The sequence below is a fragment of the Loxodonta africana genome, chromosome 16 (genome assembly GCF_030014295.1).
Source record: "Loxodonta africana isolate mLoxAfr1 chromosome 16, mLoxAfr1.hap2, whole genome shotgun sequence".
Lineage (NCBI taxonomy): Eukaryota > Metazoa > Chordata > Mammalia > Proboscidea > Elephantidae > Loxodonta > Loxodonta africana.
The window spans coordinates 68,653,126-68,667,026 of NC_087357.1; the positions used below are offsets into that span (position 1 = coordinate 68,653,126).

The 13,901-nt window shown below is 52.1% G+C and overlaps 1 protein-coding gene across 4 annotated transcripts in view; it reads left to right on the plus strand.

The window, feature by feature from the left end:
* The first annotated feature begins 6,117 nt into the window (after window positions 1–6,117).
* ADAMTS14 (ADAM metallopeptidase with thrombospondin type 1 motif 14) overlaps window positions 6,118–13,901 on the plus strand; it is a 104,695-nt gene continuing 96,911 nt past the window's right edge. For 2 of the 4 annotated variants that reach the window (XM_003409048.4, XM_023547041.2), the window contains exons 1-2: window positions 6,131–6,259; window positions 8,132–8,574. In XM_003409048.4, the coding sequence (XP_003409096.1) occupies window positions 6,178–6,259; window positions 8,132–8,574 (525 nt within the window). In that variant the 5' untranslated portion in view covers window positions 6,131–6,177. Of the gene's footprint in view, window positions 6,260–8,131; window positions 8,575–13,901 lie in introns of all 4 variants that reach the window. The other 2 variants (XM_064269668.1, XM_023547042.2) reach the window with 2 other exon arrangements.

Here is a 13,901-nt window from a genome sequence, read left to right on the forward strand (position 1 = left end):
AGTCAAAGGGCTTCACAGTCTTGGGTGAGAGGAACCAAGAGCCTGGATGTTTTCAGATCACTGGGTGGGTGTCAGAAGACCTGCGGTGTAATCCTGCCCCAGAACAACCTCAGTGTGACCTTGGGGAAGTTATCTCTACTCTCTGGGCTTCAGTTTGCCGCTCTGTAAAATGAGCGAAAGGACACTTTTTCTGTATGTATTATTTTTCAAAACAACAACAAAGTTTAAAAAAAATAAGGCAATAGCCAAAAGGTGAAAACAACCGGCAGGTACATCAATAGACAAAGGGATAAGTCAATTGGCAAAATAATTCTATTATGAAATCATTCTGCATCCCACTTTGAAATGTGGCGTCTGGGGTCTTAAATGCTAACAAGCAGCCATCTAAGATGCATCAATTGGTCTCAACCCACCTGGAGCAAAGGAAAATGACAAACACCAAGGCCACACGACAACTAAGAGCCCAAGAGACAGAAAGGGCCACATGAACCAGAGACCTACATCATCCTGAGACCAGAAGAACTAGTTGGTGCCCGGTCACAATCGATGACTGCCCTGACAGGGAGCACAGCAGAGGACCCCTGAGGGAGCAGGAGATCAGTGGGATGCAGACCCCAAATTCTCATAAAAAGACCAAACTTAATGGTCTGACTGAGACTAGAGGAATCCTGGCAGCCATGCTCCCCAGACCTTCTGTTGGCACAGGACAGGAACCAGCCCCGAAAACAACTCATCAGACATGTAAGGGACTGGTCAGTGGGTGGGAGAGTGACGCTGATGAAGAGTGAGCTAATTATATCAGGTGGACACTTGAGATTGTGTTGGCAACTCTTGTCTGGAGAGGGGATGGGAGGATAGAGAGAGAGGAAAGCCGGCAAAATTGTCAAGAAAGGAGAGACTGAAAGGGCTGACTCAAGAGGGGGAGAGCAATTGGGAGTAGGGAGTGAGATGTATGTAAACTTATATGTGACAGACTGATTGGATTTGTAAACGTTCACTTGAAGCTTAATAAAAGTTATTAAAAAAAAAAACACTAGGGAAACTTAAAAAAAAAAATGTGATACAATCATACCATGGAATATCTGGAGCTGTAAAGAGAAATGAAGTCCTGATGCATGCCACACCGTGGGTAAACTCAGAAAACGTTATGCTGAGTGAAATAGTTGCGAAAGACCAAATACTGTACGATCTATCTTGTTGATATGAAATAAGTATATAGAAACCAAAGGTTGTTAATGGTTACCAGAGGTGGGAGGGAGGAGGAGAGGGGGAGTGTCCGTTTGGGAGGCATTGAGTTTGTGTTAATGGAGGGGGGGAATATTCTGGAAAAGGATAGTGATAACGGTGGCACCACAAGGAAAATGTAATCAATCCAAGTCACTGAATTGTAAATGTGGAAGCTGCGCTGAAGATGTTTTGGTGAGTATATTTCCACCACGATTTAAAAAAAGAAAAAGAAAAATGAACTAGGTGATCTGTAAGGGTGGATGAGCCTGGAAGTTATCCGCCCCTCCCCCAGCCTGCACCCCTTTGTGATTTCAGCCAGCCCCTTCCCTGCTCCACTTAGAGCTTTCGCACCCCCTCCTCCCCCACTGCTTTCCAAAGCTCCAGGGTGGGGTGGGCCTGGGAAATCTCTCCCAGGCGTCACAATCTGCCTGGAAGCTTGTGGGTTGGAATAAGACTCTGGTTTGTCTATGGCTCTGACGTTTACTAGCTGGTGTCGCCTAACCTGGGTTACCTCATCTGTAAGTGGGGATAATGACACTGACCTCGCAAAGCTGTTGTGGTAATTGAAATAAATATGTAAATGCCTGGCCAACAAAAACCAAACAAAACCCGTTGCCGTGGAGTTGATTCCGACTCATAGTAACCCTATAGCTATAATGCTCTTTGTTGTCATTGTTGTTATTTTCATTTTGTTTTCAAGGCTTGGGGGGACAAAAAGGCAACTCTTCTTTCCCACTCCCACTCTGCAGCCTGGTGACCTTCATGTGGTTGGTGGACTCAGGACTCGAAAGTGTGTGTCTCAGATTTTCCCCTGGAATGATTATTATGGAAAATGCGTAACTTCCCAAAATTTCCATGAACTACTCCTTCCCCAGCTCCTGCTCATTTGATTATTAATTTAACTAATATTTATTGAGGGCACTGGGAATACAGTGGCAAAAAAAAAAAAGCAACCCAGTGTGGTCCCTGTGGATTTCACAGTCCGGGAAGAAGCAGATGTTGATCAAGAATGGAACAGGATCAAGTGAAACTCAACAGTGAGGAGGCTGGGAAGGAGGCAGAGCTTGTACAACAGGGGAATTAACGTAGCTGGGAGGCCTGAACAGGCTTCAGGAGGTGACTGAGGATATCTGAAGGATAAGCAGGGTGAAGAGGGAGGGTAGAACGCTCAGGGCAGGGAGAACAGCCTATGCAAGGGCCTGTGGCAAGATAAGCATGGTGAGTCCAAGGAGCTAGGCTGGAGCGCAGCGAGTGTAGGGGATGTGGAGGCAGAAGGGTTGGCAGGACCACCCCATGCAGAACCTGGTACACCAAGTTGGGAATCTGATCTTTATCCCCAAAGCAGTAGGAAGACTTCAGGTTTTACAGCAGAGCGGGTGACACGATTTGAAGTTCGTTTCAAGTATCTTCTCCACCAGGAATGCCTCCTCCTCTCGGCCTTCTTCTGGGCCCTTTCTTTCCCGGCAGCCCAGTGACCTCACTTGTGCCCCAGCTCCTTAATCTAGAGCACGTTTCTCTTTCCATTCCTACCTGGCCTTCAGGCTTTCTCTTTTAAGTGTCTGGGCTTCCCATTGGCTGCTGGTTCCACGCCCTGCAAACTTCTCACATCTTCCCCCACCCCCTCCCAGAACCTTGAACTGAAAGAGTTGGAGAAGTGTTGGGGATACATTTGCAAGAGAAACGCCTAACCCATTCTCCCCTGTGAGAACTGCCAAGACGAGAGACTGGGAAACCCAGAACCTGCTTTCCTAGGAGGGTCCCAAGCTGACACCTGTGGGTGTCTTTGCTTTGGCCCTGTTCATCTCCAGAAACGGGGCCACCCAGCCATTCCCCACCTTCTACCCCAGATTCTGAGCTGTGCTCCTGAGTCCCCTCTTCCAAACAAAGGCTTCCTCAGTAGGAAAGGGCTCGGACACACAATACTTGCCAACAAAAGCAAGCATTGTAGCCCCGCAGAACGGGGTCGGGGTAGCCAACCAGGGAGAGGTTTTGCTAGAAAGCCCCAGCCCACAGCTCATGGGGTCTTGGCTGTATTGGGTCGCTTTAAACTTGCCCTGTCCGAGGCAGGAAGTAGGAGGTGGGAGAGGAGAGGGGGGCTCAGGCCATAAGTTTTCTGGGTGAGCTTTCCTAGGATTGTCCCGTAGCAGGGAAAAAGCAAGCAATCTTCGTGCCATGACTTTTCCCTCCTGTCCCCACAGGGTCTCCACTCTGCAGCTGGGAAAACTGAGACCCTGAGAAGGGAAGCCATTTTATCCTAGGTCATTTAGCAGGTTTGGGGAAGACGGCTAGAACCAAACAGCTCCAGCCTGCTTATCTCACACCTTCTCCACCAAGCTCCCATTATCTCCCTCTCTCACTCTCTCTCACACACACACACAAACACGCCCCTCACATTCTTGCTCCATCAGCCCTCACACACAAAACCCACAGCCTGGCTCTTGCCTTAAGGAATCTTAAAGGGCCAGAGGAGTCCCTGGGTGGTACAAATGGTTAGCACACTTGGCTACTAACCAAAAGGTTAGAGGTTCAAATCCACCCAGAGGTACCTTGGAAGACAGGCCTGGTGTTCTGCTTCCAAAAAAAAATCAGCCATTGAAAACTCTATGGAGCACAGTTCTACTCTGACACACAGGGGGTTGTCATGAGTCAAAATCTAATTGACTCGAAGCCAACTGGTTTTTAAAAAAAGGACCAGAGAGAGGAGAATTAACTACTCTTTGTGAATTTAATATAAATCAGTTTGGTGGTGTCATTTCTGAATAACTGGGTGCTCTGATGTTGCCTGGATATTATAAACTTTGCATCTCCACAGGACTTCAGAGTTTATGTCCCTGTCTTCCCTGATCCTCACCTTTGGCAGGTGAGGTACTGAAACTCACAGAAGTAAATGACTTGCCCTTGGCCACATGGCCCGTACTTGGCAAAGTTCATTCTAGAACAGTCTCCGGACCCTCAGTGTTGTCTCTCTCTACTTCTCAGCCTTTACCCTGGGTTCTGTTTCTAGCTCTGCTACTAACACCTGTGTGGCCTGGGACATATCACTTCAGCCCTCTGAACCTGCTTCATAAAGGCACTGGACCTCCAGAGCCTCGGTGCCATTTCCTGCATCCTTTTCTTCATCAGCACCGCCTCTCAGGTGGCCCTGAGCCAGGTGCTGGGTCCACAGAGATGAAGAACCCACTCTTAGAGCTCAGTAAGGGTGTAAGACTGGAAGAGCTCACACGGGGAGAAGCATGCAGGAATCCGTCTTTCTCTCAGGGGCCCAGGATTCCCAAGAGAAGTCTGGTCAGATTTTTTCAACCCACAAGTCAGCTTCCCTTTAAGAAAGCCTCACAACAAAATGACTGAACTCAAAACCAGAAAGATTAGGGGGCTGCTTTAAGTCCTTCACACAAAGATTCTTTATTCCACAGTTCTTAAAAAAAAAAAAAAAAAACTCCTTTCTCCAATTCCCACTTCTTGATTGCTTGAAACAGCACTGGCTTGCAGACTGTGAGGAACACATTTACAGAGTTAAGCAAGTTGCACCAACTTTCTGTGGTCCTGGGCTGGTCACCCTGACTGCTGAGCCGGTCTCAGCACTGTTTGGATGAGGCATTATACCCATTCAGTATCCAGTCTCCTCTCCTTGCCTCTTCACGCTTTCCACCTTGGGCTGTGGCAAGTGTTTCTGGTGCCATGAGTGGAAGTGGACCAAAACCAAACCCATTGCCATCGAGTTGATTCTGACTCATAGTGACCCAGTTATCATTTATTGAGCACCTCCTATGTGCATGGGGTTTTTTTTGTTGTTGTTGTTTATGTGCTATAGGTCTCGGGGTGTCACAAACGGTTTGCACCTGACTGCTAATCTAAAGGTTTTCAGTTATAATCTACCTAGCAGCACCATGGAAGAAAGGCCTGGCAATCTGCTTTCATTAAGATTGCAGCCAAGAAAACCCTACAGAACAGTTCTACTCTGTAACACATGAGGTTACCATGAGTGGAATCAATGCTAGGACAACAGGTTTGGTTCTTTGGTTTGGTTTACTATGTGCTATAGTTAACACCCTTTTTACAGATGAGGAAACAGGCTCAGAGCTAGGGTTTCAGTCAGAGCTAACTGATTGGAAAGCAAGAGCTCTCAATTCATCTTGCTCTTGACTAGGATGCGGGCTAGTCATTGTACCCTGGGACTCAGGGGAGCTGCAGTCTGCAAAATGGATAGATCCCAGAAGTCAGTGGTTAGTGGAGACATGGAGACCACCACGAGAGACAGAGACAGGCGTCCTCTCTTCCTGAGGCTTACAGTCTCCCTTCACTAAAGTAGTTGGCCATACCTTCTGCCAGTGGCTGCGGAACAGCGCGGAGTGTGGGACAGTGGGCCCTACTGCCCAGCAAACAGTGCTCAAGGGCCAAGGAGAGAAGATTCGGACTGTCACTCTGGCAGAGGCGTCTGAGGGGGCCGTCGCCCCGCGCGCCGGGAGCCCCAGTCCCGGCTCCGCGTGGCACTTCCGATCCTGGGCCAGGCCACACGCGGCTCCGCGCCCCAGCCCCGCCCCCGGGCCGCGGCGCCCCTGGTTCCGACCCCCTCCCGGCCCCGCCTATCCCGGTGTGCCCACCCCCGGCCCGCCCCGCCGTCCCCTCGCCCGGCTACCGCCGCGTCCCGGAGCGTCACGGTATGAGCTGACCGGCCGACAGACAGTTGGCACCGGGGACGCTGGCGCTGAGTGACTGCACTCTCCCGCCGGCAGCCTCGGGCGCCCGGAGCCAGCGGTCCAGGCGGCGGTGCCGCGCGGGGGGCCGGAGCTGGCAGGCGGGAGGCGGCAAGGACCGGAGGAGGCGGTGGTGGAGGTGGTGGCGGAGGCAGGCCGGCTGGCTCTGGGGCAGCCCAGCGCGCGCGGCAGCCTCTCCCGTAGCCGGGGGCTCGGGGCTTGGGCGCCCACCCGGCCCGCATCCCCTCGCCGCCCCATGGCTCGGCTCCGCGCGCTGCTGTCCTGCCTGCTGTCCCTGCACTGCGGGCTCTGCGCCGCCGCAGGCAGCCGGATCCCAGGTGCGTGCGTGCGTGCGTGCAGGCGCGCGGGGCCCGGGGTGCACTCGGGGCAGGGTTGCCAGAGGGAGCCCGAGCAAGCCGGAGAGCGTTTAAGCGGGAGGCAGGCGGTGCGCACGCTAGGGCTGAGGTCACTTCTCCGTGTGCCACCGGCGCTGTCCCGCGCTTTCTCTCCCTTTCTGGCACAAGAGGGAGGGGGGGACCCCAGGACAGGGCTTGGGAAGCGGGCCCGGCCGAGGAGGGAACACTGGGTATCTTTTTAGGGGCTGTGTATCTTGGTCTTTCTCTCTACATCTCTCTCACTATCAGTTTCTCTTCTTTGCACCCTTCTCTGTCTCTCCCTCTCCATCTTGTGTGTGTGTCTGACCCTTTCACACACGCAGGCAGGCCGGCAGGTGATTACCCCCACCTCGGGGAACACAGAAACACATCTACACACCTCTGCCCTCCCACACCCCAGCCTTCTCACACTCTGGACAGACATCCTCACACACGGCAGGCACACTTCACCCTCACCTTGCAGGGTGGGGTGGCCCTCCTGGTGGCTCGGGGCATGGGCAGGAAGCTCCTGTCATTTCCAGGCAGGGTGCCTGCTGGCCTGTGAGCTCTGTCCACGCGCCAAAGTGAGGTTCCTTTTGCAGCAGACCTGGGGGTCTTCTGCTGGAATGGGTAAAAACAGGGGGGGAGAGTTAACCCCCCTACCCATAACCACCTTGGGCATAGGTGATTTTCCGAACACATCACTTCTGGGTTTTATCAGTGCTGTGATGAGGGAGGCAGTGTGGAAATGAAAATTCCTCCCAAACTCCTATCCATGAATCACCAGGCCTGGAAGCCAGGGAGCTGTCATTCCCATCCGGCTGGCGGACTCAGGGAGAACCGTGTGAGGACGGGGCGGCTGGCGTGCAGCCTGGAGCATGGGGCCATGACCTCACACTTAATTCAGCCCAAATGGGCAGGTCACCCTGCGAGTCTCCTTTTATTTTTGAAGATCTATATTTACCCAGCTTGGAGCTGGGCCATGGAGAAATCTCTGCTGCCCCTGTGCTTCTTAAAAAAGTTTTCTTTCTAAACTTGGAAAAACAGAACCGTGTCTTCCCTCCTTCTCTCTCTGGCTCCTCCTTTCTCCTAGACTCGTGCCCACGGTCCCCTGGGTTTCTAGGTGTGTTTGTTTTGCCAGCTGCATTCTTGAGAGTGTAGTGAGGAGGGCCCTACCCCAGGTGGGCCGGTGACTTCAGCCCACTGGGGGAGTTTGGGCAGACCTGGCTTTTCCTCTTTGCCCTGGGGGCTTTTGGGGAATTTCAGTCCTTTCCGAGGCAGTCCCATGGTTGGATCACTGTTGCTAGAGTGACAGTCCTGTTTGGCATGGTTTTCTCCCCTTCTTCTGCTAAGTTTAAAAAAAGGAGTCCCTGAGTGGCGCGAATAGTTAAGCTCTGGGGTACTAATCAAAATCTTGGTGGTTTGAACCCACACAGAGGTGCCTTGGAAGAAAGGCCTGGCAATCTGCTTCTGAAAGGTCATAGCCTTGAAATGGAGCTCAGTTCTACTCTGCAACACATGGGGTCACTCTGAGTTGGAATCAACTCGATGACAACTGGTTTGGTTTTTTGGTTTAAGTTTAAAAAGGCCCTGGGGATAGAGGGGGTAATTTATGTCCACAAAATATTTGAACACCATTCATCCAAGTGTAGAGACCTAGAGGCTCAGAAAGCAATGGATGGAAAATGGGTGAACTTGGGCTAAGGGGTGCATGCAGTTGACACTCAAGGTTGCCTACTAGGCAGCGCATCCAGTCTTCTGCCCCCATGGGATTTCAGGCTTCCCCTTACCTCTGCACGGACTGCATTGAAGTCACTCCTTGTTTACCTCCACCAGAACTGCGCCTCTCTGGAAAGCTCCACGACTATGGGGTGACGGTGCCCTGCAGCACAGATTTTCGGGGACGGTTCCTCTCCCATGTGGTGTCGGACCCAGCAGCAGTCTCTGCGAGAAGCACAGTGGTGGGTAGGCCACCCACACCACCGTCACGCTCCAGGCACCGCCGGGTGGCCCGCAGCCCCCTGCACCCCGACAGAGAGAACCTGCAGCCTGGCAGGATGGGACGCCACTCCCTGTACTTCAACGTCACTGTTTTTGGGAGGGAACTACACTTGTACCTGCGGCCCAACCGGCGGCTGGTGGTGCCGGGAGCTTCGGTGGAGTGGCAGGAAGACTTTCAGGAGCTGTTCCGGCAGCCTTTGTGGCAGGAGTGTGTCTACACCGGTGGTATCACAGGCATGCCGGGGGCAGCTGTCGCCATCAGCAACTGCGATGGATTGGTAAGGGACGAGCTTCTTGTCAAGCCGCATTCCCCCCACCACTCCCCTGCCCAAGCCCGGCCGGCTGGGCCAGGCCGACATGGTTTTCTCCTTGGTTGCCCTGTGTTTGGGATTCCTGTGGGTATACTGTAGTTGGAGCCAAGTCAGGGGATGTGCTGCCTTCCAGACAGAGAGCAGCGCACTTGGCCTGATGTGAAGTGGCTGAGTTGGGATAGGTCCTTTTTCTCATCCGTTCCCTTGTCATCCATGGGATCCATCTGGACCACAGCTTACCTGGTTGGGACCTTTGAGCCCAGACAAACACAGGGGTTAGGAAGGCGGGCTCTGGTGGCTGACTGCTGAGTTTGAATCCTGCTGAGCTACTTGCTAGCTATGAGGACTTGGATAAGTTACTTAACCTCTCTGCGGTTTTTTCCTTTACGCACAAAATGAGGATTTATTTATTCACTCTGCACATATTTACTGCACATATCCTGTGTGCTCAGCACTGTCCCAGGCACTGGGGGATATGGTAGAGCCTGGGCAGATGCAGTCCCTGCCCTCGTGGAGCTGCTGTGCTGGTGATAGCGATACGAACTACCTCTCCGGCAGCGCACTGGGTGGGTGGCACATGCCTGGCACGTGGTCAGGGCTCTGCATTAGCTGCTGTTGTGTGTTATTCTCACTGTTACTTCCTTCTTCTTCTCCTATGGACCTCTCTTCCCAAAGCCTGCTGGCTCTTTCTGGCTGCTCTGATGTTCCCTTTCTTAGCACCTCCCCTCCTCCCAGGTGCTGGGAATGCCCCCTGCTAGTTGGCTCCAGATTGCAAATGAGAAAGCCATAGGGTGGGTCCTCTCCCTCACTGTCAACTTGAGCTAGGTCTCCTTCCCCTCGCCACCGGTCCTGGGGGAGCTCAGGCCCTCAGGAGCCTGTGTGGCAGCCCCTGAGCCCCAGTGGGCAGCTCTTCCCATGGTTTCTACTTTGCCAGCGACAGCAGGTATGAGCTAATGTTTCCCAAGAAAGGACCTGCTTGTCCTCTGTCACACACCTTTAAGAGGGGTGAGTCAGATGGGGACGCTGGTAAGGGGGTGGGAGTCCCCTTCACTGGCAGGACTGAAAGGACTTCTCACTTATCAATCTCTTCCATCCTCAAGAGGTGTCTTCCTGCTGAATATCGTGGCTGCCTTTGTCTATGCCAGTATTTTCCAATCTTTTTTTTTTTTTTTTTTTTATTGTCCCCCTAAGGAGCCTTTTTGGGGGCATTGGTTGTTCAGTGGTAGAATTCTTGCCTTTCCTGTGGGAGTCCTGGGTTCGATTCCCAGCTGATACACCTCAAGTGTAGCCACCATCTGTCTGTCAGAACAGGTTTCAGAGGAGCTTCCAGACTAAGACAGACTAGGAAGAAAGGCCTGGTGATCTATTTCTGAAAACCAGCCAATGAAAGCCCTGTGGATCACAATGGTCCAATCCTCAGTTGATGATGGGGAAGGTGCAGGGCTGGGCAGCAATTCATTCTGTTGTACTTAGAGTCCGGGGCCAACTTGACAACAGCTAACAGCAACAACAAGGAAACTTTTAAGAGATTTTTTCCTTAATCATCCCCCCGCCATGGAATTTTAATACCAGCACTCCAATCTCTGTCTCTTTTGTCACATGGCTGTCTTCCCTCTGTGTCTCTTCTCCTCTTTGTGTAAGGGCATCAGTCATTTTAGATTAGGTCCCACTCTATTCCAGTATAACTTCATGTTGACTAATAAAAGTCAGAAACCCTATTTCCAAACCAGGTCACATTCATAGATACTAGGGGTTAGGACTTCAACATGTCTTTTGGGGGACACATTCAAGCTGTAACACCCCTGCTTTGTCGCAAGTCAAGTTCCTGCCTACCTAGCAGAGGGGAAACCCCACATGTAGTAGTTTTAACATCTACTTGGTTGGTTTTCCAGAACACTATGGGTACTCAGTAAATGGGAATGATGATTATTTTTTGTATCGGAGGTGGTGATATTTGAATTGGGCCTTGATGGATGAGTAGAAGTTGGGTGGAGGCAGAAGATGGGGAGTGGCCTCTGCTGGGCAGAGGAAAGCTTGAGCAAGACAGTGATGGTTGGACAGAGGACAGAGCGCCCTGTCCAGTGGGGCTAGGGAGTGGATCCCAGAAGCTGTGCTGGGCAGGTGGGCTTTGTTGTGACCTTGAGGGAATGCTAGAGGGGGCATGAGGCAGGGATGGACCAGCTTGCTGTAGGAAAAGAGGCTGGGCTAGGAGTTGGGAGACACCTTTGCATGGCTGTGTGGCCCCAGGCAAGTTGCCCTCCCTGTCTGGGCCCACTTGCCTCCTTGGTGCCTGGAGGAGGCTGGAATGGATGAGGTCAGGCCCCTTCTAGCTTGATATTGGTGCTTCATGACCATGGGGCAGGCCTGGCTAGAGGAATTTGAAGCCTGGCCGCTGTAAATAGACTCCTTCCTCCCCTGGTGGGTACCGGGGCCTGCTGGTGCCAGGCCTGGGCAGGGCTGCAGGTACAGAGCGGATGGAGAACTTCCCAGTAGAAGACATGGTCTGAACAAGCCCTGCTCTGTGTGGACAAGTCCCTGAGGTAGAGTCGACTTGATGGCAGTGGGTTTTGGTTGGGTGTGGACAAGACTTGCTGCTACTTGGCTCTTCACTGCTCTGGTGAGGAGTGCAGTGTCTAAACTGGTGGCCCAATTGTCTTTTCCAGCTGGAACCTACAGTGGTGGGGAGAGACCACCATCCTCCACTTCTGCCATCTGGTAGTGCCGCTCGCCTTTGAGCCCCTGAGACAGATGCTGGGTAGGGTTGTGTGCAGTGCGGTTAATCAAGCTTAAGAGTGACCTCCCTTCCCATCCACTTTTCTGGAGGGCCTTGTATGTGTCACAGCTGGTGGTGGTGGTAGTGGGGTGGATTCCAGGAATGAGGAAGCCAGCATCCCTGTCCTGGATGAGTTCCTAGGCTAATTGGAGTCCCAGAGATGGAAGCAGACCGATTGTAATCCTGTGAGGGGCAGCAGCAGCGGGACCAATTTATTTTGGTTAGAGCATTTAGGAAGGCTCCCTGGAGGAGGTGGCATTGGCTCAAGATTATTCAAATATTGTAAACATGAAAGAGAAGTTCTGGATCCCTGGCCCGCAGAGAGAATGACTGACCCAGCCAGGCTTGAGGGTATTTGGGGCAGGAAATAAGGAATGTAGCAGAGGCCCAGTTCTACTCCCAAAACATTCCCTCTGGGATCAGGAGCAGCTACTCTGGGATGCTGTCAGGCCCGAGGGTCCCCAGATTGAGAAGCAACCCAGTGGGCACCTGTTCACAGAGCCTTCCTTAGGGTGCCCTGCCAATCAATCCAGGACTCCTCCCGACACCCTGTGACGCCCAACCTCTGTGATTGCCTATGGGCAGGGAGAGCCTGGGTCTTCTTGAGTCTTCTTCAGACTCTCTGTCAGTGTTTGTGGCTCTGGATTCCCGGGAAGAACATAGGGACCTGGGATGGGGGCCGGTTCTTTGGGTGCCCTAGAGGGAGTGTGGGCAGCAGGGTTCATCAGAGGGGGGTCCCCACTCCAGGGTGAGGCCATGTGACCCCTCCTGCAGGTCTGCCTCCCAGTGTCCTGGCCTTCTCCTGGCCTGGCTGTTCCTGCACTGGCAGGATCAGGGCTTGGCTGCACTGCGCTTCCCTCTTTGCTTCCAGAGCCTTCTGTGAGTCACGGGCCTGGCGTGGAAGCAGCCACACATGTAGGATTTGTCACCATCTGGTTCCGCTTTCCCCTCTTCGGATGCCGCATTTTTGATGGGTTACACTGAGTGGAGCCCTGGCAGGCTGTGTTGGGGGTGGGGGGCTGGCCCCCAGGCTGGCCTCTTCCAGCAAGTCACTGATTCTCTGAGCTCCTTTTGTGTCTAAAACAGATCACCTTGGAGCGGCTGGGGGCTGATAGGTAAAGGGTGTGGGGCTTCTTTCTAGGGTGATAAAATGTTCTAAAATGGACTGATGACGGTTACACAACTCTAAATGTACTAAAAACCATTGAATGGTACACCGTAAATGGATGAATTGTATGGCATTGTGAATTAGATCTCAGCTAGCTGTTACCAGAAAATAAGAAACAAAACAAAACAAAAAACGGGATCGCAAAACCTTCTTGTGGGGTTGCTGTGAGCATGAATGGTATTATACACATAAAGGGCCCGGCCTGCCTCTCAGTGCCTGTGAAGGGCATCGTGAGTATAATCCCAAGGAGGCAGTCTAACCCATTGCCCTTGAGTTGATTCCGACTCATAGAGACCCTATAGGACAGGGTAGAACTGCTCCATAGAGTTTCCAAGGGTGTAAATCCTTACGGCAGTAGACTGCCACATCTTTCTCCCAAGGTGGATTTGATCTGCCAACCTTTCAGTCAGCAGCCGAGCGCTTAACTGCTATACCACCAGGGCTTCTTGGAGGCAGTCTACGGTGGTGGAATGTATGAGGTTGTTTTACCTGGTACAGACTAGTTGTGTGACCTTCAGTAGTTTCTCAGCCTCTCCGTGAGGATTAAATGAGATGATAAAAAGTGCAGTGTCTGCTGTATGGTGGGGCCCTAAAAAATGGGCATCATTTCAGTGATCACTATGAGGAGTGAAAAACGGTGATAAATACTAAAAATATTGTTAGAGTCCCTCCTACCGTGGGGATACATAGGTCATCGGGGTTATTGCTTCCAGTCATGTGTCTAGGAACCGAGGCCACCTCTGGTTCCTGGGCTGGCCATGCCCTGTTCCCTTCTGCCCTGCTGGGTTTTTTGCAGAGTGCTCCTGCATGCGTGGGAGACTTGAGTATCACAGATGACCCGTAGTAACCCAGGTGCCTCCCTGGGCAGCAGTGCTGAGAGGGGCCAAGTGGAGTATCTGCTAAGCATCTGTGGGCCTCTGCCCCAGGCCAACCCTGGGCTGGGACACAGGGATGAAAGTCACCCCTCCATGCCCATACTGCAGAGCCCACAGTTTAAAGAAAAGGCTGACATGCTCATGAGACAGCATGGAACCACACATACCATGCTAAACCTCTGTGGGAGTGCAGGGAAGCCGTATGGACTCAGTGGGGGCTCCTGGAGGCAGGTGCCAGGAAGGAGATGTGGTCCAGGGAGAGGACATTTGGGCTGGGTTTTAAAAGAGCTGGAGGATTTTTTCAAGCAAAGGGGTAAAAATTATGGGCATTAAATTTTTTTCTATGGTGGTAAAATAGAGCAAAATTTGCCATTTTATCCATTTTCAAGTGTACAATTCAGTGACATTAATTACATTTACAATGTTGGGCAACGATCACCTGTCTAGTTCCGAAACTTGTATCACCTCAAACAGAAAC